General features: G+C 44.6%; 1 protein-coding gene across 4 annotated transcripts; it reads right to left on the reverse strand.

Annotated features, from left to right (window-relative positions):
• Window positions 1-299: 299 nt before the first annotated feature.
• LOC310859171 (gasdermin-E-like) lies at window positions 300-14,189 on the reverse strand. 4 transcript variants are annotated; one of them, XM_083765573.1, is made up of 11 exons: window positions 13,794-13,900; window positions 9,590-9,660; window positions 8,695-8,937; window positions 7,691-7,889; window positions 7,100-7,256; window positions 4,484-4,604; window positions 3,502-3,573; window positions 3,027-3,142; window positions 2,372-2,555; window positions 1,779-1,849; window positions 300-1,610 (listed from the first exon to the last, which is right to left on the reverse strand). In XM_083765573.1, exons 3-11 carry the CDS (start codon window positions 8,906-8,908, stop codon window positions 1,338-1,340), a joined length of 1,407 nt encoding a protein of 468 aa, XP_083621699.1. In that variant the 5' UTR covers window positions 8,909-8,937; window positions 9,590-9,660; window positions 13,794-13,900; the 3' UTR covers window positions 300-1,337. The 4 variants fall into 4 exon arrangements, with proteins under 4 accessions (XP_083621699.1, XP_083621696.1, XP_083621697.1 ...); XM_083765570.1 differs by having other exon boundaries at window positions 2,372-2,561; XM_083765571.1 differs by lacking the exons at window positions 9,590-9,660; window positions 13,794-13,900 and adding an exon at window positions 14,027-14,189 and having other exon boundaries at window positions 2,372-2,561.
• Between the last annotated feature and the right edge of the window lie 12,558 nt (window positions 14,190-26,747).

The following is a 26,747-nucleotide window of genomic DNA, read 5'->3' on the forward strand; positions in this document are numbered from 1 at the left end:
AATTAAAAAGGACCGACATAGGTTCTTACGCTGTACACCTATATAAAGTTATAGATACTATAGTGGCATACCTTACATGAAAAATGTTGCTACAGTAACCTTGGTTATTTTAGTTTATTCAAACACTAAACCTAAAATGGAATTTATTTGAGTATGAATCAATGAATATCTTATTCATATCTTAAAAAACATGCTGCTATGAATTCAAATTAAAGCAATGAAAGGATGTATAATTATTAATTATTTACAAACTAGTATATATATATATATATATATATATATATATTATATATGCACATAGGTGAAATTCGTCCTCTGCATTTACCCATCCTATAAGAACTAGGAGCAGTATGAGCAGCCGTTCGCAGCGCTCATAGGGAGCAATTCAGGGTTAAGAGTCTTGCTCAGGGACACACATTGCTGACTGGAATCGTACCTGGCTGGGACAACCACAGGGGCTCTGGCTCCCCAAGTGAGCTGACTAACCACCCAGCTATGGGCTGCCCCTGCCCCTGACTCATCAAAAAGAGGTCACCCCTCTTTATGGATGCCTCTGTTTTTTTGGATGCCCATAACAGTGTTTCTTTAGATCACCGTTCACTGTGAACAATATAAAACGAACCTACCAATGACAAGGACGACCATCACAGAGAGACAACGGCGAAGAAGACACAGAAAACTGTTTTCTGGACCAATGTTAGAATTTAGGCTTAATCTAATAAATTAGCATGTCACTAGTCACAGTTGCATATTGTATGATCTGTCAGCCTAGACACGATACGAGCTGCTCCACATTAATGATTCATGTTTAGAGTGGAGCTCTCGTCTGTGAATGTGATACGTGACAACCCATAAGGAAAACGTGTGAATGCAAGCACAACCATGCAGATGTCCATGGATGCATGAGTGCGTGAGCACACAATAGAGGGTATGCGCATGCTTAAAGTGAATGGCAATTCGAGTGGCAAAGCAACATGCAAAGTGAGTTTAACATTGATTAATGTGGTTTAATGCAATCAGATACGACTTTTCTGTTCGGATGCATTGGTTGTCAAGTCCAGAAAGTAGTTTTTTGCCACTCAATAGGTTGCATTCCTAGCCCAGGCGGTGGCGTAACCGTCTGGGCACCCGACTGGTAATCCAGTCGCAGTGTGCCGCGGGTTCGACTCCCGAGCCCGACACGGCCTTTACTGCATGTCTTCCCCCATCTCTCTCCCGTTTCCTGTCAGCCTACTGTCTGTCCCTTCAAAAAAACCAATAAAAGGCGTAAACTGCAAAAAAAAAAAGGCATTCCTGCATAACTTCCGGGTTTGATGAGGATGTCACATGCATACCCTCTATGCACTCACAAAACGTCCTTCATTTCTCTGATCACACAGAGCAGACAGTCCTTGCACTGTGAAACACAGGACCAGTGGGAGCACTCCCGGGTCACTTCCTGCCTCCGCCCACAGCTGTCCGGCCTCTCCCCTGAGGTCCACGTTGGACGTGACGAGCAGCTGTTGCGCCCAATGGAAAGCCTCGTCGTCCTGTAGGGGGCGGGGCAGGGACTCCAGGAGAACGGGAGAGTAGTTCTTCTTCTTCTGATCCTTCAGATCTAACACGTTCAACTGTGAGGGAAGGATGTGACAGACCAAGCAAGAAGACGGATTAATAAACACTTTAACAACACAGACAGACAGACAGACAGACAGACAGACAGACAGACAGACAGACAGACAGACAGACAGACAGACAGACAGACAGACAGACAGACAGACAGACAGAGTTAGACTGACCAGGTCATTGAAGGCCTTCAGAACATCAGGACTGCACTCACTGAGGAGGCTCAGTGCTTCATCAGGTAACGCTACAAAAATGCACAATAGAGAAGTTAGACTACATTGTGCAGAAGTATAAAAAAGATCACATAGAGACGGATTGATGCGCATCAAAGCAGGGCTGAAGTCGGCTGCTTTTAACAATCGTGTTAATAAAGTATCCAATCAAAGCCTTTACAAGCCCAAAGAGCAACAGCAGTGTGAGTCGTCAAACAATCTCCAGTGCAAACGAGCATTAAACCCCAGCTACACAGGGTTTCCTCGTCCTAAATGCAGGGGCCCGCCTGCAGTTCCAACTTTCACCACTACGTCTCGCAGCTTCAACCCTGGCCAGCCTTGCTGGAGGCTTCGATTGCACCAGGCAGATTAAGTCTGGCCCCTCTCAATTGTGGGAGGAGTTCACGGCCGTAGTGGTGACGAGCCAACCAGATTCGTCTGGATCCTAGGCTATAACCAACCAGGGCCCAGTATGCAAATATGGGGCGGGTCGACATTGCAAAACTAATATCCAAGCAGTGATATGAGTATCGCTACGCGAGGCTAGCCCTAACCTTCCATGGCGCTGACCAATAGATGAACAGCGGTCAGGGGGCTCCCGGCGGTCCCGGGTCCATCACTCTCCATGTGGCTGTCTGGGTCGGGTCTGAGCAGGTCCAATATGGCACTCGCAGAGTTGCTGAGATATACACATGCCTTTTGGTCAGTTTCCACTGGTGCATCACCCGTGAGCCACTCCTGCAACTAAAAGAGAAAGACAACGTGATTTACAGAGAGACAGGTGACCGTGACAATAACATAATGGATTCAGATAGAAATAGGGATGTTTTGTATGAATGGTTGGAAGTTATATATGCGAGAGTTAAGTCTTTACTTGAAATGTTCAACATTTAAATTCATCCTGGAACGTATTGAGTTTGATAAAACTCAAAACAAAAGGATCATTGGGTGATTGGCTTACTAATGAAACAAAGATTGTGCTTGTCTTGGCACAGGTATGCACTTGGGAAAGCCATCCCTAGAAGATATTATCTATTTGTAGAGACAAATAGATAATAGAGACAACAAATATAATAGACAGACAAGGGCAGATGAAAGAACAAACAAATAAGGAAGTAATGGAAGATGAAAAAGAGAAACTAACTACAAAATGAGTTGAAAGGTCAATGACAGTTAGAGGGGTGGGGGGGGGGGGACTTTGTCACTCACCGTGTTCTCTAGATCTGAGAGAGCGTCTCTGTCCTTCATCACTTCACAGAAGCTCTGGAACAGAGCCGAGCGCGTCGACTGGGGGAGCTCTGCCAGCGGAGACAGGTTCTCTAACTCTGCAGATTAAGGAATGTAAACTTTGTAAACAGTTGTGCAAGTACAATAATTATGCAATACATTATTTTTGAGTGGTGCAACCACTCCAAGGAACAGCAATGTCCGTGTGTCCGTGTTCACCTATGTGTTGTTCACCTATGTGTTGGTTAATGAGCACCAGTATATGACTATTAGTACCAGTAGGGGCGCTGTTGTGCCAGAAACAGAGAGAGGGATAGTGCTGCACTGTTGCCTGCTAATGAGAGAGTGAGTGAGTGAGTGAGTGAGTGAGTGAGTGAGTGAGTGAGTGAGTGAGTGAGTGAGTGAGTGAGTGAGTGAGTGAGTGAGTGAGTGAGTGAGTGAGTAAATAGATACTCACCGGGCACCAGTCCATCGTCCAACATCATCGAATCCGACTCAATGTCTCCATGGGTACTAAACAGGCATAGCTCTGAGAATAATTCACACAAATGCACATACACGCACGCGCGCACGCACACACACACACACACAGCAACAGGCACACACACACACACACACACAGCAACAGCCACATGGAAGCACAAACACACACACGTAGGTATGCGCGCAGGCACAGACATGAACACAGACAGAGACAAAAATCACACCCGTGTGAAGTGAGGGGCACTCTTATCATCGTACATCCTCATACATCATCTCATTGTGTATACGCAATGTTTGTGTTTACACAAACACTCAAAACTGGCCATTCATTGTCAATGGCATTCAATGTTTGTGTTTACACAAACACTCAAAGCTGGACATAGGAGGCAGCGGATAGCACCCCTCAAAAATTAATAATTTGTATTAGAATGAATGACAGGACTCTGCAGTAAGCAGTAGGCACATTGTGAAAGGCCACCAACCGGCAACCACAGAGGTGGCCATCAATTCCATCTAGGGAATAAAGTGCCTGTTGCTCTTTAGATGGCAGAAAGGGTTGGTCATCAATGTGACCCTGAAAAGTCAAATCAATTCCAGATATACATACAGTATACAGTACCAGGCCAAAAGATGTGATTGTGACAAAAGTTTGATTTACACTTCGTCGTTACAATCCAATCCAATCCAATCCACTTTATTTATAAAGCACATTTTACAACTCAAGTTTTACAAAGTTAAAAAAATGAAATACACTGTAGCTAAAATAAAGATGGTCTTCCATGCCGAAGATAGCACATCTGCTGTGACATATTTCAGTGTTGTGTTATCATCAGACGTACGTGACACACACACACACGCACGCACGCACACGCACACGCACACGCACACACACACACACACACACACACACACACACACACACACACACACACACACACACACACACACACACTTACCAAAGAAACCATTTTTCTCAATGTCTAGTTCCACAAGCCTGTAGGCGATTACCGTGCCAGGAGGAATCTCCATGGACACGTCTCTGTCCATCTGAAGATTGGCGTTGTTCTTGATGCACGCCTGAGAACAAACACACACGGCCAAAACACGCACGCACACGCACACGCACACGCACACACGCACGCACGCACACACACACACACACACACACACACACACACACACACACACACACACACACACACACACACACACAGGCCCAGTCAAAACAACCACCGTCATGAATTTAAATCAAGATACGCACATATCTTTCCACCATTTACAGTGGTGGAAAGTAAAGTACCAGTATGTGCACTTAAGCCTCTCCAACTGCTCCAAAATGCCGCAGCTCGCTTGGTTTTCAACAAGCCAAAATTCTCACATGTCTCCCCCCTGCTCCGCTCCCTCCACTAGCTCCCGGTCGCTGCCCGCACAGAATACAAAACTCTGATGCTGGCATTCAAAGCAACCAAAGGTATGGCTCCCCCATATCTTGCAAGTATGATTGAACCCTACAAACCCTCCCGCGCACTCAGATCAGCCAACGCAGGGAAGCTGGAAGTACCCTCACTAAAAACGCCGGGACAACGCTCCACACGTCCCAAACTATTCTCCCTTCTGGCTCCAAAACTGTGGAGTGCACTTCCCATTGCAATCAGAACTGCAGCATCATTAAAAGATTAATAACATTTTAAGTGATAAAAAAAAAGAACTGCAGCATCACTCCCAATCTTCCGCCGTAGTCTGAAAACTCACCTTTTCAGACTCCATCATGGCCCATAGAACTTACCCTACCCCCTTAGATAGCATTTCTGTAGACTTAGATAGCATTTGATACAGACTTATAGCATGTTATGTAGACAGCACTATAATTGCATTGTATGTAGTCATAGCACGTCATAGTACATAATAGCATAGTATATTATATATGTATAGTTTATATTTATAGTTTCATTATATAGATATTCCACTGTTACGTTCTTAGCTTACGCATGTTTCATGATAAATTTTTTATGTGATGTATTCCCATGCTTTTTTCTTCTTGCTTAATGTAAGTCGCTCTGGATTAAGAGCGTCTGCTAAATGCCTAAATTGTAAATTTTAAAGTAGGCCTACATTTGTACTACATTTTAGTGTACAGTACTTAGGTACAATTTTGAGGTATTTGTAGGCTATACTTTACTTGAGCATGTCAAATTTCCTTCGCTTTTACTTCTACTCCATTACGACAAATATTCTACTGCAGAAAATAGTGTATTACAAAACACACATTAACCACTTCAGCCCGATATTGTGGCCATTTGAAAATAGCAGAGATCTGCTATTTTCAGAAGATTTGTATACATTTTCACATTCTGTATAGTGAGTAGCCTACTTTCTACTTTTGGTACTTTAAGTTCATTTTTAATTCCGTACTTTTACTTATGGGGTACTTTCTTCTTTCTTGTGACTTTACTTTCTTGTGATCTACCAGTAGATCACAAAGGGTGGGCCCCTAAAACATATATAATCATGAAAATACATAATTTGGCATCTGACACTTGAATTAAGGTGACTTGATTGATTGACATAAAATAAAAGCCTGTTAACCCACAACAGATTACTTTGTTTTCAAGAGTGTTGAGCACAAAGATCAGTATAGCATTAGAAAGTTACATACAAAAACAAAAACTATTTCCATTTCCCCCCTCTATATATTTCCCATTCTAAGTGTGTTTGTCATGTTCTTTAAACTAATGAGCAATTGTGCCTGTCGTAGACATGCGCAGAGCAAGTTTAGTCAGGGAACCTCAGTGCAGTTGCTGCCGGCCGTTAATTGGGCCGCCTCAGCATCACGCTCTCATTCACTCAGCCAATCACACACTCACTCCATCTTCATACCGGCTACTTTAACCAGAGGTTTGCATTCCTCTGCCTGCTTGCTTGCTTGCTTGCTGCTGCTGTATCAGCGTGCTGCTGTATACAAACCTGCTGCTCAGTGCTCACCCACCTCCACCCCAGCTACCACCTGTCGTTTTGGATCTACTGTTTACCTAAAAAGCAGATCCAATACATCGCCAAACCATAATAAATATACTGCATTGCTCATCTATAGTCAATAAATATATATTACATCCTTCTTGAGTTGTCTGACTGAAATTTCAGCAATAAGATCATATTTTTTGGGTGGGTATATCTTTTTGCGCTGTTCATTTTGAAAGTATAGCTCTCAAGTCCAAAAAAGTGTGGACACCCCTGCAGTGTACCCCATTAATAATAATAATAATAATAATAATAATAATAATAATAATAATAATAATAATAATAATAATAGCTCAAATTTATATAGCGCTTTTCTAAATACCCAAAGCACTTTACATAGGAACACTAGGAACAGACTTATAATAATAATAATAAGAAAAAAACCAAATGAAAACATAACAGATACAACAACAGTACAGGGTTAAAAAGATAAAAGGATAAACGAGGCCTCAGCTAGGGAAGGCTATCCTGAAGAGGTGGGTTTTGAGTGAGGTTTTGAAGGAGAGGAGAGAGGGAGCAACCATTCACAACACTCAGCTCCTCCCTGTGCTCACCGGCGTGGTCTTGGCCATCAGTCCCACCAGGCCCTTCCTGCTGCGCTGCTCAGAGATGGTGCAGGTGCTGGTGGTGACGATCCTCTCCGTCAGCAAGGCCAGCACGTGTCCACACCTCTTCAGCTGCTTCACCAGCACATGCTGCATCGCCACCTGCCTGGCGCAAAGTGACAATGTGACATGACGTGACGGTGTGGCGGTGTGTGTGACGGTGTGTGACGGTGTGTGAGTGTGTGTGTGTGTGTGTGCGTGCGTGCGTGCTAGCGTGTTAGCATTATGTTATGCTTTAGCTATTGAAAAATAGCAGATCTACAAGCTCATAGCGTGCGTGTGGCGTGCTACGAGCTTGTAGATCTGCTATTTTTGAAGAATCAAAGAACCACTGACATTCAATTCAATGATGTCTTTCAGTCATTTCATGAAGAAATAACGATATACAAGCTCATAACGTGACGTGTTGTGAGCTTGTAGATCTGCTGTCTGCGTCCCGGGGCTAAAATGTTTGGGAACCACCGGACTTAAAGGAACCCTTAGTCGATTATCAATATTAATATATAGCAAAAATATAATGATTGAAATAGTGTCTCCAACCTGTTGTTGGTATCACACACCAGCCTCCTTATGTCCACTTCCTCTTTCTTGAGCTTGCCGACGGGTGTCTGGGTCTTGGAAGAGCCCTGGCCCTCCAGCTTCACACTGCCGATGCCATGAGCAGTGGCGCCCAGCGTCCCGCCGAAGATGTTCCCCGAATTCCCCTGGTAGGACAGTAAGTCTGTCTCAGGCAGAAATGCTGCGCCCCCAAACACACGCACGCACGCACACCACACACACACACACACACACACACACACAGACGCAAGGAAAGGGAAAAAGAAAGTTTTTTGAGTGGTGCAACCACTCCACTGCACCACTCAGTTCACACGGGTGTGATTTTTGAGTGGTGCAACCACTCCTACAACCAGCAATGTCTGTGCGTATCTACAGTATGTAGCAGTGGTGTCCGTGCGTATCTATGTAGCAGTGGTCATGAGCACAAGTATATGACTTATTAGTACCAGTAGGGGGAGCCAGAAACGGAGAGAGAGAGATAGTGCTGTGCCTGCTGTCTGCTAATGAGAGAGAGAGAGAGAGAGAGAGAGAGGGGTGGGGGGGGGGAATTGCACCACTCAGTTCACACGGGTGTGATTTTTAATTAGAAGGTAATCAGGCAGGTGCTCAGGCACTGGTTAGCTCCTTGTATTTGTGTGCATGTGCCTGCATTAAAGAAATGTAACCATGTCAGAGTAATTTGGTCATTTTATTATGTTATAGTCTACAAAAAGTGGCGTTAGAAGTGATGAAATCATGTACTTTATCAAATATAGAGCTATGTTTTTACGACACGGATTTACTGTTCGGGAATGCCTTCACAAGTACAGTCCATCTCCATGTATTTAATGGTTATGTGCACCTTTGTACTATGTGTTCTGCTATGTGAACTGTTTGTTTATTTGTACTGTTTCATTGTGTAATGTACTGTCTATACGCTGCAACCCCATTTGCCCTTCGGGGACACTAAATAAACTTGAACCTTGAACCTTGAACCTAGGACATACCTGAACTTAGTGGTGCGCCTCGCAGCAGGTCGCCGAGGGTGAAGTTGGACGGCAGGTACTTGGGCCTCTGCCAGAAGAACGCCGGCTTCTGCTTGACGACGAGCCTCATGAGGACCAGCTTGTGCGAGTCGTTGATGCGGGAGACGTGGATGAGGCTGCCATCCGGGTCGATCTGACGGACGATGTCGGCGGTCGCCTTGGAGAAGGTGGACATCGTTGCAGTTCGGGGTGAGGCCAGGGAGGCTGTGGATGGATATAAGAGAACGGTTTGTTTGAATGTATAGCTGTGAAACATTCACCTTGGGTCCTGTTTGGTAAGCTATACCGCCGTGCAAGATGGAAACCACACTGTGTTAGACAGGGGTAAGTAGTAACGCCCCCCCCATCTCCTGTAGAATGAGGTGACACAAATACAGTAAGGGAAGTGGTTAACTCTCTCACTCACACACACACACACACACACACACACACACACACACACACACACACACCCACGCACACACACACACACACACACACACACACGCACACACTTCACACTCCAACTTCAGGCGGCTCAGTTTTCATAGCTTAAATATTTAAAGCATTCTGTACGGGAACCCCTTTTGGCGTTTTAACTATTGAAAAATAGCAGATGTACAAGCTCGTAGCGCGCCACCGAGTGGCGCGCTACGAGCTTGTAGGTCTGCTATTTTAGAAAAATCGTAAAAAATGCGGCACGCATCTTTGAATATATGTTCTTTCAGGAGACCTTTTTTTTTTTTTTTTTAACGTCGGCCTGAATGGGTTAAAGCAATCCGGTTGAGGGAAGGATGTGAGTCATCGGGTGAAGTGGAGAAATGATGTAGATGCAAAAAAGCACAAATCTGACCTATGTTGGCATGTGGAATTTGACCATTTATTTAGCTGGACGCTCTTAATCCTGCAGAGCGACATGTGTATAGGAAGTACCCGAGGGAGTCAATGCTGGACAGACCAGTGGGCAGGAGAAAGAGGAGAGAGAATAGAGAGGGTATGCTCATGCATACAGTGAATGGCTGATCGAGTGGCAAAGTGAGTGACAAAATGAATTTAATGTTGTTTAAAGTCATTTAATGCAATCAAATAGGACATTTCTGTTTGGATGTTTGGGCTGTCGAGGCCAGAAAGTAGTTTGTTGCCACTCAGTAGGCATAACTTCCGGGTATGATGATGATGACACGTGCATACCCTCTATAAGAGAGATGCAGAGAAAGAGGAAATGAGGGAGGGACTACATTCTAAATATGACATTTCACTTAACTGTGGACTGAGAGGGAACTCCCCGCCACTTCCCATAACGTTTACATCACATCGCCACTGTCATGTCAGCAAGTATTGGCTAGTAATAGTTCCATTCACAGATATTGCACTGTTTGTGTTTGTGGTTTCGAATTACTACAATGGCTATAGCTAGGTTTATTCAGAGAATGAATAGTGTCATTTTGAGTACAGGCCTATCCAACAAGGATAGCAAATGACAAGACAAACTAGAAAAAGTGCCCTTCCGGGCACAGGTCTCAGGTTATCCACAGATCCGTGCAGTTAGAGGTAAAAACACTTTTCGGCCAGTTATAGCGCCACCTTGAGGCTGAGTTGAAATTGTTCATGTGGCATTTCGTCCTCGGCCTAGTGGGAACGTGGGGCACAATTTCACGGAAATCACGCGATGTGTTCATGATTTGCAGCATTTTGTTTGAAACTGAGCACTCCTGTGAACTTTGGAAGCCAATCTTAACCAATCAGGATGGAGTCTGATAAATCTGAAAGACCCGTTTCGTTGAATGGCTCTAGAGAGACTGTGTACCAATTTGCGTGATGTTTGGACAAAATCTGTAGGTGTACTGTGCAAAAACTTGTTTTGCACAAAGCGGCCTCCTGGTGGCGCTATAACAGGCCGTTCTGGAAAGTTTGGGGCAGAGGTTCATGGTTGGCATCCAGGGAGTGTGTGTGCAAAATATGGCATCGACCGGGTTAACGGTGGCCGAGATTAGCTGTTCACGGACACACGGACGGACGGACGGACGGACGGACGGACACGCGGACGGACGGAGTGCAAAACATACTCTCCCCACATGCCTTCGAAAACATACTCTCCCCACATGCCTTCGGCCTGGTGGAGACAATAAAGATCTATATATTTTTTAAGATTAGAATAGGAAAATTTCAGGTTGGGGTTGGGGTATAGGCTTAATTGGATCGGATCTAAGATTTAAAATGTAGATGTGGCTATTTATTGATTCTGACATTTTCAATGTGTGTGTGTGTATGTGTGTGTGTGTGTGTATGTGTGTGTGTGTGTGTGTGTGTGTGTGTGTGTGTGTGTGTGTGTGTGTGTGTGTGTGTGTGTGTGTGTGTGTGTGTGTGTGTGTGTGTGTGTGTGTGTGTGTGTGTGTGCGTGTGTGTGTGTGTGTGCGTGCGCGTCGAATCTCGTCTCATCAAATGTCTCCAAAAACCGCCCATGCTAATGCTATGCCTAATGCCTATATACTGTACATTGTAACTACCATGACTAAATCAGCTAAAAGTAACTTTATCAATCAACTAGGCTGCGGTCAGAAACTAAAAACCAGGTTTTCAAACATAAACATCAAATCGAACGACACTCTCATCACTGACAAACTTGATGTGGCCAACTACTTGAACATCTTCTTTACAAACCTCCTCTACAGAGGTGTTTGTAAAGACGTAAAGATTTTAAACTAGTTATGGTAACAACTGATGAGGTACTGGCCTTGACAATATTCCCTCCAAGTTTCTCAGAGACTCAGCCATCTCTATAGCTCCAATCATCACCCACATAGTAAACCTCTCCATCAAACAGGTCTCCCAAGATTTCAAACTGGCCAAAGTAAACCCCTTGCACAAGAAAGGGAGTAAATTAAGGGCCCGGCAACTACCGCCCTATTTCTATTCTATGCTCCATCTCGAAAGTGATGGAAAAAATAGTCTATGAACAGGTTGAAAAGTATCTTGCCACAAATAAATTAATGTACGAGTTTCAATCTGGCTTCAGAACATCCCACTCCGCCTTCTCTATTTGAGCGACCACATCAAACATGAGATGGATGCTGGCAAATACTGCGGCATGGTCATGCTGGACCTCCAAAAGGCTTTTGACACCGTGAACCACTCCATACTAAAGTTCTCAGTATGGAGCCTTGGGCTCGGTGATTTTCCATGTTTTTTTTTCTTTATTTTTTTATAAGTGTTAATATAATAAAAATAGCAATTATGTTATTTGTGTAATGTGATTGTAATGTGTATATGATGTATGTATTTATTATGAAGAGGGCTGCGCTAGGCGATTCACTTGTGACAGGAGGACTGGAGGCGGGGGGGCGGCGCATCGCACTGGCATTTCAGACTCAGAGGCCTCGTACACACATGTCGGACGAACATGTGACGAATCAAAGTGTTTCGTCAAACCACGTGACTTCCATTGGAAAAGCATTGAGCCTGAGGCGGCCATGAAACACAGACAGAACGGATCATGTCCGTCCGGCATGTGTGTACGAGGCCAGAGCAGCAGCCTGTAGTCCCGCACTGCGCGCAGGCAGTAGAGTAGAGAGAACAGTGAACGGTGTGAGACTTGCTTGCTACCGCTGGCTTACCTCTGGTTTGCGCACCAAAGGAGCTTCTAACCAGTTATCTTGCCAAGTTGCCACATGCTTAAATGTTTTATAAGATCAATCGGATCACACGATAGCTGAAGCGTCAGGTTTTCGTCACGTTGCACTGAGCTATCTCATTGTTAACCCAGTTTTTTTTTTTTTTTGTCAGGCCTTTGTCGGGCTTCGGGCTTAACATTATGGTTATTTTTAGGGTCGGGCCGAGCCTCGGGCCGACCCAGTTAGGGTATAGGTGGACCCGTTGAGAACTTTACCACTGGTTAACAAGCTAAAAGCAATTGGTTTCGATAGCATATCAGTGAGCTGGATATGACATCAGCTTGTGACTGCAACTTGTTCCTGTTCGCAGATGACTCGGCACTGCTAGTCTCGGACAGGAACAAACTGCAGGTTGAAAAGCTCTGAATTCGGTAGAATCTGCACCTTGCTCGCTGATAACAAACTATCTTTACACCTGGGAAAAACTGAATCCATTCTCTTTGGATCAAATAGTAATCTCAGCAAGGCAGATGGCTTCTTGGTTAGAGTGACAAATATTATCACACGTAAAGATGAAATTAATTACCTAGGTTCCACCTGGAGGCTAATCTTTCCAGGGATAAATGATGGCCACCAACGTAATCAAAAAAGTCGACCAAAGAACAAGATTCCTATACAGGATCTCCTCACTGGTCAACAAAAACACCTTGAAGACCTAGACAGGAGCCCTCGTGGTTTCTTTGACTATGCATGCACCTCCTGGTACCACAGCACCTCAAAGGCTCAAGGCAGACTTCCCAAAACAAACTGGTCAGGATCCTATACTTGGCCTCCCTCACTCCCCGAACCCACCTCACCCCTGCCCACTTTGACAGGCTGGAATGGCTTAGGGTCGACGACAGAGTAGGCTACAGCATCTTGCAATGGGTCTGTTCCACAAGATTCGATACACCACCAAGATACCCATGTAGGCCTACATCTAGATACGAGTGCAACGAACCATGTACAACCCAGATTCGGCACAAACAACAAACAAGGGACTAAATTATTTTCGCTACTATGCCACCAAAATGTGGAACGCCCTACCAACAGTCATTAAGACATGCCAATCCCTTGACTCCTTCAAGAAGTGTCTATTTGTACGTCTCTAAATGTTTTGATGAATTGAACAAAGTGGACCTCTTGTAAACAAGTGTAATGATTTATTGGGTCGTCCACTCACAGTTAAAAGTCTTTGTATTTAGTTAATTGTGCTTGAAATGTACTACTGTAATGCTGCAAACTGTTAATAAATATTTCAATCAATCAATCAATACGGAATCGGATTATTAATAATCGGGGGAAGATGGGAACAGATCCCAGGCAACACTGTCCGGTTACGGTAGACATTGTTTGTCAGCTTTTCTCTACGAACTGTCCCTTAGTCTAAAAATGATCGAGACCTAAATAAAGTGGAATAAACGTACTTACCCCGGCCCGATGTATAGCAACTTGAACTTTGATATTTGATTTGAGAGAGTCGAGTGTTAGCCTACTTATAACGGTCCGACTCCGCCTCACTCGGAATTGTAATGTCGAAGTCCTGACTGAGGATGGGGAGACGCCTATTCCATTTATGAACAAGAAGAAATGTGAAAATCCTTGTCTCACACTCACACGGCTTTACACGCGACAACAAAGTAATTTGAAAGAAAATAGCCTACCGTTATAGCTGCTCACGACTGTAACGGAGAAACGATCAGCGCCAGTTGAGTTGCAGAAGATCAGTCGCTTAATTGACTCACTTCCAAATCTAGAAACTTTCAAATTAAATGAAAACTAAACTAGGCTACTGTCTGTCAGTGTCAGGTGACGCCGTGACGGTCCAGAACGGGGCGCTCTGCTCTGCTGGCTCCCTGGGAGTGGGAGATGGCTGTGAAGTGTGAAAACTCTCCGAAGTCCGAATTGTCTGCTAGCTGCGCAGTTCATGAGCAGAGCAGCACCAGGCGAACACGCATCGGCTATAGGGTCTTCTGCCCCGCCTTCTGTAACTAATTACTATCAGGCTACCGCGTGCGTGCGTGCGTGCGTGCGTGTGTGCGTGCGTGCGTGCGCGTGTGCGTGTGTGTGTGTGTGTGTGTGTGTGTGTGTGTGTGTGTGTGTGTGTGTGTGTGTGTGTGTGTGTGTGTGTGTGTGTGTGTGTGTGTGTGTGTGTGTGCGAACACACAGACGGTGTAATGGCCGACAATAATTCCATTTGAATTACTCATGCCGGCAGGCTAAACCTGGGAGCTAAAACAAAAACTGTAGGACTATATGACGTGCCACAAACTATGATAAAATGATTCATGTCCAAACGACCTCATAAGTTTAAAATGTTTATATGTAGTTATTCGGTGCAATACAATTTCCAATAATAAATACGTAGTCTATGCAATAAATATGTGCAAAGATTGTGCACGCCACTGTCACCCTGCCTCCAAGTTCAAGCATCCTAAGAGTGACCTGGTAGACACCTGTATTTGTGACCTGTCTGGTGGCCACCCACAGAGGCGCTCCCACCAATAATGGAGCGTCAATGCGGTGCCCACACCCATCACCAACTAAGTGAAAATGACAAGACTAAAAGCACTATTTGGCTCCTATACAGACACTATACACTATAGCAGCATAGGCCTATAGCCTAATCTCTCATTCATTTCCAGTTTATTTTATAATGCGCAATTTACACTCACTCACTCTCTCACCTATATCTCCCTGATGTGTCAAAAGCAAAACAAGTGCTCCTCAGTGGTCACGTTGTCAGACTATTGTGCATGTGTGTGTGTGTGTTTGTGTGTGTGTGTGTGTGACTAAGCCTAGTCCTGAGCACCGTCGTGTGAATTTTACTTACTTTATTTGTATAGCACCTTTCATGACATGAAATGCAGCTCAAAGTGCTTTACAGAACACGCCTTTATCCAAGGCGCTTTACAGAGATTGTGCATTACATTCACCCATTCACACACACATTCATACACCGATGGCAGCGGAAACCATGCAAGGCACCAACTAGCACATCGGGAGCAATTAGGGGTTCAGTGTCTTGCTCAAGGACACTTCGACAGTAACTCTGGGGGAGCCCGGGTTCGAACTGGCAACCTTACGGTTACCATCCAGGCACTCTACCCCTGAGCCACCGCCGCCCTGTGCAGGTGTGCTCTGTGTGTGTGTGTGTGTGTGTGTGTGTGTGTGTGCGCGCGTGTGTGTGTGTGTGTGTGTGTGTGTGTGTGTGTGTGTGTGTGTGTGTGTGTGTGTGTGTGTGTGCGTGCGTGCGTGCGTGCGTGCGTGCGTGCGTGCGTGCGTGCGTGCGTGCGTGTGCATGCGTGCATGTTGTCATGTGTTTTGAAGATAAGCTATTGTAGCAGTGTGGTCAGGGAGTGGCCTCAGTTCCACAGATAGTGGACCACTTTTCCTGTTTGTTCAGTTCCCCAAGTGCCCCGAACTGCACACACTGCAGTGACAGTCTGAAGGGCATCTCGCGTTGAACTGCACACACTGCAGTCTGCAGGGCATCTCGCGTTGAACTGCACACTGCAGTCTGCATGCACCGTTTGCACAGGTGACTTGAATCAGATGCAGAAAATCCATTTAAACCACTGCTTTTCGCTGTTTTTGTGCATGAGTTGAGAACCTAATGCACCACCATCCACCAAGCCTAGTAATGCAGGCCTGTGTATAGCTGAAGTGATGTGAATACAACTGGGGGTGACTGATGTAAATATGAGAGAACGACCAAAATGTTTGTCAAAAGACGTTTAGGGACAAGGCAGTGATGAAAACAGAGCCCCATACGGGCCGGTCTTTTGTGGAGGTAGAACGTTGAACGTGTCTGTCGTTGAGCGAAGCTATCTTGGACACTAAACCACATGACATGACATATGATCGAACACTAGTGAAAGATCACACCTCTACTGAATGTAAATGATTTATTAACATGTGTTGTGGAATTCACCGTGCAGGTGCACAGGTGAGACCCAGGGAAGGATGAGACGGTACTCAGGGTAAAGGGATGTAATCCCAGGAGATGGCAGACATCCGTCGTGCCTCTGCTCTGGAGTCATCTTGTATCCTTATTCCTTTCTGACCAGGGCCAAATTATCCATTGGGCCAGTGGGGATGTGGCCCAGGGGACCCATGGCTCTCAGGGGCCCTTCAAGGAAACTGGATTGCGCAGAACTGGGTTTGAGGCCCTGAAAAATGCCATTGATTTAGTTAAATTTAGGTCAAAAAGATGATAAAAACACACAAAAAACACAAAAATGTCGCGCGGTCGCGCGCTATGGAGCCCCCAAAAACATTACCGGCCCAGGGGCCCTCGTGTGGGTTAATCCGTCCCTGTTTCTGACCCACCATGGGTTCCATGCGAGGCGTATAGACTACTAGACAGTGAAAGTAGACAAGTAGTATAGACTACTTGGAATTATAAAAAATTGGTTGAGGATTGCCTGAGTATATGGCACGAGTTAAATGTGTGCCATTGCGCTGATGACTTTGTGGCGGTGGTGTTTTACCTAGGAAAAGAGTAGGGAACCCGCACACTCATATGCTCCAAAAGATACATTTATTGACGACGTTTCGAGCCAAGGCTCTTCATCTGGTCAAACTCTGAAGAGCCTTGGCTCGAAACGTCGTCAATACATTTATCTTTTGGAGCATATGAGTGTGCTGGCTCCCTTCTCTTTTCATTATGTTACTTTTTGAACCCAGCACCTCCACGAAGTGATGTGCGTATTTTACTATAGTTTCTGGGTGTTTTACCTGGACCTCTGCTTGGATTCATGGTGAGTGCGCGCACCGAAAATTCCAAGATCTGCAAGCTCACAATGCGCTGTGGACGTCACGCAACAGTTGGAGCTTGTAGATACATATACACGGAATGACAATAAACATTTCACAGAATATACCACTTTGAATTCAAACAATTGGTTGTGAATAGGCTGAGTATAATGGCACGAATTAAACTATAGATTTATTTTGGGGATGCGGAGGACTGGTGTTAATTGCGCTGTTGTGAGGTGGTGAGGCCACGGTGAGTGGCGCGCAGAAATGAGGAGATCTGACTGCAAACTCAACACGCTGTATATAAATGAGGCTGGTTATTTGGACGAGGCGGTTATTATTATTATTCTTTTAATATCTTTTATCCCACGATTTTGTAACCCATTTTTCCCCCCTGTGTCAATTATCTAATGTGATCCTGGGCTCTACGCACCCTCCGCCAACCTAGTCCCCATATATGGGGGACAAGGGGAGAGCAACGGACCTGAACTCATGCCTGATCTTCTTTCATGCCTGAGTGTCCAAGTTGCTCCTAGTTTCGAGGCGGTTATTACGCAAAATGGTGTCAGAACCTGGGCTGTTATTAGGTAGTGGGCGGCTATTTGAGTAATGGCTGTTATTTGGAAATATATGGTAGGCCTACTTATTTAGGCCGAAGAAAGAAGAAGTGGAAAGAAGAAGTGAGAAGACGATATTGTGCTGGGCTGGGGCACTCTGACACCGGGCAAAGCATGGAAGCCATGACATTAACAAGGTCTCTTACTTTTACTTACTAGTCTCTCTATTGAAAATACGATTTGTTGGAAGGAGGTCGGTTTAAGCTGACCTCAAACACCTTTGGTTTTAAGCCAAAGAAAAGGTCACCACAGCACAGAGAAATCCATTTCGCTTCAGCCAGTGTCCGTTCGCTGTTCCCAGTGTGGCAGGATGGACGTGCAATGACACGGCCCATCTCCCATCCTTGTTGGTGGATGGATCAGAGTCACAGCCATCCTCCGCCCACTTATTAGGGGGCTGATTGGTAGCGTTATAAGACAGTGTGTCTTCTGCTTTGCGTGAGCTGTGTTGTCTCTCAGTCTGCTGTTTGTGGTTGCCATACCACGCTCCGGGAGCTGCTGTGTCCACAGACTCGACGGCTAAACAAAACTGTCCCGTCGGGCGACGGCATGTTAGTGAGCACCTTGGTGCAGCCTCGGGGCTACAATTGACTCAATAACTCCTTCGGGAGGTCGGCTTGCGGTGACGCTTCACCACGCCACCCAGTGGCTTCCCTACCTGGCTTCTGCTACGTGAGGCACTACCACGGTGCACTCGTCCCTCCTTAATGCGGGCCAGCACCACACCTGCTGTTTTGCTGGGAGTTTACACACGGAAATCATCCAAGTGATCTGTCCACACTCCTCCACTCAACTGGAGAGCAACTGGTTTTATTCCTTATGGGTTGTTTCTGACTTGAGTATTTATTTGATCCATGCTGCCCAATGTGCCCATCCTACTGATTCCCCTTGAATAACACCTGTGGTTAATGAGAAGTGATACATGTTTACTGTTCGACTGAAGTATTGGCCTGTGTGCATATATATTGTATCTTATTCCTCCCTCTTATTATAATGACGGTATATTTTATCCCCCAGTGAATGCATTTATTATGGCCAGTGAAATGTTTTAATGAATGAAGTTCTAATTAAATCCTTTTCGTACCTTTTGCAACCACGTTTCTGCCTGCCTCATTACATGTAAAACGAACCTGTGTTGAGGAGTCATTAAGTGCTCTGGGTGTTTATATCTTAGTAAATATCTCTTGGGGCGAAACTCCCCTCATGGCGTAGTCTGGCTTAGTTACTTCATACCACCCTGTCACACCAGCATGTGTGGGTGCTGAGCCACACTTTGCACTTGCTGTGAACCGAAAGAACACGAATGAAGAAAGATTTTGCTGCAAAATACATAGAAGAATAGAGAAGAATAGATTTTTTTAGTATACACTAAGGCCCCTTTTCCACCAAAATAACTTTGGTACTTCTACCACTGGTTCCATACTAGATTCTTGGAACGTCGGTGCTTTCACAGAACCGGCAGATTTGTTTTTGTTCCAGTTTCAAGCCAACTTTTAGGGTTCTGGAACCGATTCATTTTCAGTGGAAACACTCTGAACTGGTTCAATATTAGGCGGGGGAAAAAAGAGAACTGAATCGGTTTCAAGGACGATTGTCTCAGGACGATACATTAAAGATGGAGTGCCGTGATTTTTTTCCACACTTAAACATGATCATCAGGTGTATTTAGGTGTATATGAGGTATAATTTTTTCAAAAAAGTGTACAGTATTTGTTAAAATTATGGTTTTATGTGGACACACCCACCAGTTCATTAGGTATGCGTGAGTTTAACCGTAGCACCACCCACCTAATCCAGTCCCTCCGCCTCCTCCTTTAAGACCACCCACTTGTCCTAGTCCCTCCCCCTCCTTATAAAAGGACAGCCCATGGCTCTGCCCTTTTGTTTACAAAATGACAAATTGGTGTCTGTAATGTAACAAGAACTCATGTTTTTGTGAATGTTAGAAGTGAACACTTCCCATATTTCTGAGATATCGTATAAGCACCATTATGCACTTATACTGCCACCATCCATGTATAGGCATATAATCCACGCATCCATACCATATCAGATCTGTTTTTTCTGATTATTTATAATCATTTATTTATTTCCTCCAATTATATTGACCCTATTGTCACAATCAGCTCAGCTCATCATGCAATTAAATCATAGTTTAACAGCAGAAACAATTAATTTGATAGATCATTTAGCATGAATAATTGTATTAATTTCCCAATATATTGTAGGCTATTGATTTCCTCCAGCTAAGCACCCTGGCATTAAAACTGTCCAAAACACTTGCACTGCCCTAGGCACATGATGCTCTGGACAGAAAAGACTCTCCACTCTTGCTCTGATCAAACTCAATTTACAACATGAATGTTCCTTCTGACTGCATTGAGCAAAAGTCGCCAGATTTAAATAAACAAGCGGCCAAGTCCACAAAAATAAGTCACAGATATTGCCTTGAATATTTATGAAAACGTTTCAACAACACCAATCCTTTTAACAACATATTAATTTGAGGGTCTCTTCACATGAACCATACATTGACATAACAACGCGTCATCAGAGCGGAGGGAGGGGCGTCAGCTGCGACTCCGCGGCTCCGCCCACCCCCCGGGGTAAGATTTGTGATTTGTGATTTGCTCTCGTTCACTGCAATGCAATTTGCGGCATTTTCAAAACAATATTGCGCAGAGTAGCGATTATCTAACGTATTTGCAATGCCATACGTTGAAAGATCTGTTGCCCGCGGACAAGGCACGTTACCTCCGCAAGTTAGATATTATCGGCATAGGTGTTTGCCGTATGTGATTAAGGATTGGAAAAAGTTGCATTGGCAGCCATAGAAAATTCTGCCCGGGGTAAAACACCGGATGTGATGTTTTTGGGCGTTCCTGTCTTGTTAAAAAACCGGCTGTGACGTTTTTGGGCGTTCCTGTCTTGTTTCGTGTCAATGTATTGGTCAAGTCAACCACATCTCCCCTGAAAGTTACTTATATGAAAACAAGCCCAAGTCGCTTGTAATAGCCAGACATGGCAACATGACTTCCAGCGCGACACAACAGATTCTAATTCTTGACTTTACAGCCTCGTATACGTATTAGGACCTACATATTGACTACAACAGCCAACAATAATGCACTGTGACACTACACTCTGTATCAAAGCCCGACCACTGTGATTATAAAAGAAACAACCTACTCCTTGAGAACAACAACAGCAACTATACAGCAGAGCAGGTAGGAGGCTGGTTTGTTGTGGTTTCATTGATTATCCTGAGGACCCGACGTGAACATTTACTTGCTTCCAATCTAACGAAAAACAGTCTGCTCTGCTGTGAACTGGTAATGTGTGAAATGACTGTTTGAAAATCTGCTGCACAGAGCAGCAAACTGGCTGCACCGTTCAGTTCACACGTGTGTATGTGGCAGGCAGCTCCGCCCACAGAGGTTGTCGTATTTAAAAATATATATAGAGGGGGAGGTGCGTGTGTGCGTGCAAATTTTTTACGTCACACTATCCGTGTTTACTTCATTGGCCCGTTTGACCGTCAAGTGTTCAGCCTCCAGGAAGAAACCCTAAATACAAAGTTATTACACCATTGCACATAAAAACGACTCCAGGGTGTCTAATGAAGTACTGTCACCCTATAGACACATGAAAAGCTGGAAAAATACAAAAATTGTGGCACTCCATCTTTAAAATAATATAAATGCCCCGTCGGCTCGGAGCCCTGCTATGGAGCCAGGTCATGAGGCCACGTACAGCCTGGTTTTATTTGGCTGGGTAGAAACATGTGAGCCTACAGTAACTGGCAGCTGACCTCGCTCTGACTGTGTCTGTGACCAACATAATATGCTGTATGATCTTATGGAAACAAACACACAAATGCATAGTTACACCCAGGTCTTATCTCTCTCACTCAAGGGGCCGATTCATACTCCTATTTTACCGCTGTTTCGGGCGATGTAGTGCCGAAATGATTTCGGCTCGTCAGAAATTTTCAGTAGCACCGAAGAGCCGACTTTAGGACGGTACCCGCCCACCCCCCCCCCCCCCCTGAACCTCAAATGACGTCAAATTGTAGGCTCTACAGCGCCGAACCGACTTTTATTCGGCTCTAAAATAGGAGTATGAATCGGCCCTAAGGCAGCTATAATATGTCTACACATCTACCTATGTAGACGTGCTGTGGGCGGCGCGACAGCTTGGCTTAACAACACTGCAGAGCTCAAGAACCTGATGTTGGATAGGAATTTGTTGGATGGCAGCGATCCAGGAATCCCGAGTTGGTGTTGGCTAGACCTCACTCTCGCCGCAACTATATGGCCAGTCTTTCTGCCTCGTCTTTGGGCATCCCAAGTTGTGGAAACCCTCCAATATGAAACAAAGTTCTTAGTCTTGCACTGCTGCTTGCACACAAACACACACACACACACACACACACACACACACACACACACACACACACACACAATTACATTAATAACCATTTATTGATACCCTCAAGAGACAGAAAAAAGGGGCAAATTAGTTGCACATCAAGTTGTTGTCCTGCTCTCTGTTTCTGTTCCTCAGCTCCCTCCACATACCTCCAACAATCTGCACAAAAGGAGAGAGAGAGAGAGAGAGAGAGAGAGAGAGAGAGAGAGAGAAACACTGAGCAGTGTCACATGAATGAATGACATCATGATCTCACAAAAGTTCACATAAACAACCAACTTTGGAAGAGATTTTTGAATTAAGTAGAATTAGTACAAGTCTAAGAAGTAGGCCTATAAGCACTGCATAAGAGGGTAGCCTATATATGCACGTGATTTCATCATCATACCCAGACGTTATCCGGGAACGCATACTGAGTGGCAAAAAAACTACTTTCTGGCCTTTACAGCCCATACGTCCAAACAGAAAAGTCCTATTAACTATGTTAAACGACGTTAAACTCACTTTGCCACTCACTTTAAGCATGTGCATTCCCTCTATAGACTGACTGAGATGGAATCAAAGTATAGACTTAAAGACAGGATTGTTTTAGAGGGTAAACAACAAACTAGACAAGAAGGGACAGTAGAGTGAAAAAACAAACAAGGTCTCTATCACACATTTTCTTTTTGTCAAAACTGAGTTATGAACCGTGAAGCCACTGGTACTATTATACTGAGGTTGTCTGTATGTACAGTATGTCATTGTGACAAAATGACTCAAGACTGTCACTGCATCATAATCAAATCACAAGACATACTGTAGCCTATATTAGATCACTAACTCAATATCTGACAAATTGTGCAATTTGGTGGTCAAAGGTACAAGCAAATTAAAACGGTATTGCTCAATACCGTTGCATATTCTTCACTTCTGTATTTCCTGTCTCCCTATACATGTCCTGTCTCCCTATGTCCTATGTCTGCTTGTCCTGTTAGTATCCTTATTGGTCTTATCTGCTTCACCTGTTTTTACTTCTTGTTTTTCCATTTCGTTTGTCATCTTACGGTTTGGTCTTGGAGAGGTTGTTGTAGACAACCACTTAATTGTCGCCTCTGAGACACGTGACAAGACACGCTGCTTCTTCTTTTAAACTGTTATACGAGTTTCAACGGGGATGCACGCAGCTGTCCCGATCAACCTGAACCACCTAGGAACACTGCCGATAGGCTATTGTGTTTACTGGAATGCATGCATGAATTATCTGTGGTGCTGGGGCAGGAACCTTACCCCATGCACCACCCGGATGCCCCTGCTTCAACTTTGATTGATTGATTGATTGAAATCTTTATTAACAGTTTGTAGAATTTACAGTACATTTTAAGCACAAACTCAATACAAAGACTGTCAACTGTGAGTGGACGACCCAATTAAGCATTACACTTGTTTACAACAGGGTCCACATTGTTCAATTCATCAAAACATTTAAAGACATACAAACATTTAGAGACATACAAATAGACATTTCTCTGTAGGTAAAGAACAGAACAGGAATTCATCATATGGGAAGCAAAAAAGGGAAAAGATACTATATACAGTGAGGGAAAATGGGGTGGGGGGGTGGGGGGGATTCAGATTTTACAGAGGCCAGTTTCGAATTGCAGCCATCCGTAGGTGCCCTTTGAGAGCGGTTTTGAAGGAGTCAAGGGATTCACATGTCTTAATGACTGTTGGTAGGGCGTTCCACATTTTGGTGGCATAGGAGCGAAAAGAATTTAGTCCCTTGTTTGTGCCGAATCTGGGTTGTACATGGTTTGTTGCACTCCCTCTGGTGTTGTGGGTGTGGACTTCGTTTACATTAAGGAAGTATTTAGACAGGTACATGGGTATCTTGGTGGTGTATCGAATCTTGTGGACCAGACCCATTGCAAGATGCTGTACTCTGTCGTCGACCCTAAGCCATCCCAGCCTGTCAAAGTGGGCAGGGGTGAGGTGGGTTCGGGGGGTGAGGCCAAGTAGGAGCCTGACCAGTTTGTTTTGAGAGGTCTGGAGCCTTGTTTTAAGGGCCTTTGAGGTGCTGTGGTACCAAGAGGTGGATGCATAGTCAAAGAAACCTTGTACGAGGGCTCCTGTTAAGGTCTTCAAGGTGTTTTTGCTGACCAGTGAGGAGATCCTGTAAAGGAATCTTGTTCTTTGATTGACTTTTTTGATTACGTTGGTGGCCATTTTATCACCGGAAAGATTGGCCTCCAGGATGGAACCTAGGTAGGTAATTTCATCTTTTCGTGTGATAATATTGTCACCCACTCTAACCAAGAAGCCATCTGCCTTGCTGAGTTTACTATTTGATCCGAAGAGGATGGATTCAGTTTTTCCCAGGTGTAAGGATAGTTTGTTATCAGCGAGCCAGGTGCAGATTCTACCGAGTTCAGAGCTGAGGGTCTTTTCAACCTGCAGTTTGTTCCTGTCCGAGACCAGCAGTGCTGAGTCATCTGCGAACAGGAACAAGTTGCAGTCACAAGCTGAAGTCATGTCGTTAACATAAATTAGGAACAGTAAAGGCCCTAGTATGCTTCCTTGTGGGACGCCACAGCTCACTGGGAGGGGAGGGGACAGTGTTCCGTTCACCTCCACCATCTGTTCTCTCCCCTCCAGGTAGGATTGCATCCAGCTCACTGATGTGCTATCAAAACCAATAGCTTTAAGCTTGTTAACCAGTATGGAGTGGTTCACGGTGTCAAAAGCCTTTTGGAGGTCCAGCATGACCATGCCGCAGTATTTTCCAGCATCCACCTCGTGTTTGATGTGGTCGCTCAAATAGAGGAGGCATGTGTCAGTGGAGTGGGATGTTCTGAAACCAGATTGGAACTCGTACAGCAATTTATTAGTGGCAAGATACTTTTCAACCTGTTCATAGACTATTTTTTCCATCACTTTCGAGATGGAGCTTAGAATAGAAATAGGGCGGTAGTTGCCGGGTTCTAATTTACTCCCTTTTTTGTACAAGGGGGTTACTTTGGCCAGTTTAAAATCTTGGGGGACCTGTCCCTGTTTGATGGAGAGGTTAACTATATGGGTGATGACTGGAGCTATGGAAAAGGCTGAGTCTCTGAGAAATTTGGAGGGAATATTGTCATGGCCAGTGGCCTTGTGGGGTTGGAGGGCACTCAGTTTTTTAAGTACCTCCTCGGTTGTTACCATTGCCATTTTAAAATCATCTTTACAAACACCAAGGTTTTTGTAGAAGGCTGTGATGTGCTCTACACCAAAACGCCCAGAGTGGGAGGGCAGTTTGCTAACCAGCTTTGTTGCAATGTTTGTAAAGAAGATGTTCAAGTGGTTGGCTACATCGAGTTTGTCAGTGATGAGGGTGTTATTCGATTTGATGTTTATGTTAGTAAACCTGGTTTTTAGTTTCCGACCACAGCCTAGTTGGTTGTTTAGTAACTTCCATAGCTCCCGAGGATTGTTTTTGATTTCCTCGGCTTTATCATTGATAAAGTTACATTTGGCTGATTTGGTCATGGCAATTACACCGTTTCTTAGCTTGTTACACTGGGCTTTTAGGTTGCACAGTTTGGTTTGGAGATCACTGTCGAAGCGCTTGCACTTGGCTAGTTTGGACTTGCATTTAAGAAGTTCAGAGCATTTGTTGTCTCTGGCTTTCATTGCAGTCAGTATGTCCGAATTCATCCATGGCTCCGAGCGGGTTTTGACCCTGACGGTTCTCAAAGGAGCCATGATGCCAACTTTAGTCATTGCTTCCATCCTGTTAGACCCTGTGTGTGCATACAAGCCCTGTCCTGACCATAGTCCTGACTCCTGAGTCAGTCATTTGTATAACCGTCTGTTCCTGTTATTCTACTCTATGTGCTCCTGACCCACTGCTACAGGAACCATGAATCCCCAAGTCTACTAACAACACACGGAGCAGCAGAGCTCTAACCCCTGGTCCAGTCTGAGCCGGCCACTAGGTGGCGGCAGAGCTCTCTCTGCCCGATCCAACTCCTTCAGCTGAATATCAACTTTTTTTAAAACTTTAGGCAGACATGATTTTGAATGTGTGTTTAGGAGAGTAGAGTTAGGCATAACTAAAGGCAGATAAACATTAGCAGACCTGTACTTTTTTTTGGGTAATAAGTCAAAAAGTAAATTTTCATACATTTGCCTAAGTTTTCATGTCTTCTTTCCTGAAAACCTTTAAAATAGGCAATTCTGCTATGAGACTAATAAACTATTCTGTGCCCAGATGCAGGGGATATTACACACACCCAAAGTGAGTTTGAAACTATGACCAACGACAAAAAACTCCATCCCATACCATTGGTATGACAGTTGTCTGATGTGGGCCGACACCTTCCAATAAAGAACTCACGGCTGCTGCTTTCTTCACTCTTCTGTCTGCATCTTGAACATACAGGGATGGTGATGTTTAAGCTATGGAGAGGTTTGAAATTATATGATCCTTGTTCACGTCATACACAGTGTTTTTTTTATGTCTCGGAGGGTCGCATTGCAGGGAACAAATGTAACATATAGAACAGCATATGTGACCAGATTTGACTGAGGTCATATGAGGAAAGCAGGGAATCATAGC

The sequence above is a fragment of the Protomyctophum parallelum genome (assembly GCF_964188405.1).
Source record: "Protomyctophum parallelum genome assembly, chromosome: 1".
In the NCBI taxonomy this organism is placed as follows: domain Eukaryota; kingdom Metazoa; phylum Chordata; class Actinopteri; order Myctophiformes; family Myctophidae; genus Protomyctophum; species Protomyctophum parallelum.

Coding starts and splice junctions, on each gene's coding strand:
- LOC310859171 (XM_083765571.1), bottom strand. CDS start 8,908: ATGTCCACCTTCTCCAAGGCGACCGCCGACATCGTCCGTCAGATCGAC. Junction 3,574..4,483: donor TGAGAAAAATGGTTTCTTTG/GTAAGTGTGTGT, acceptor AATTATTCTCAG/AGCTATGCCTGTTTAGTACC. Junction 1,850..2,371: donor ATTGGTCAGCGCCATGGAAG/GTTAGGGCTAGC, acceptor GCATTTTTGTAG/CGTTACCTGATGAAGCACTG.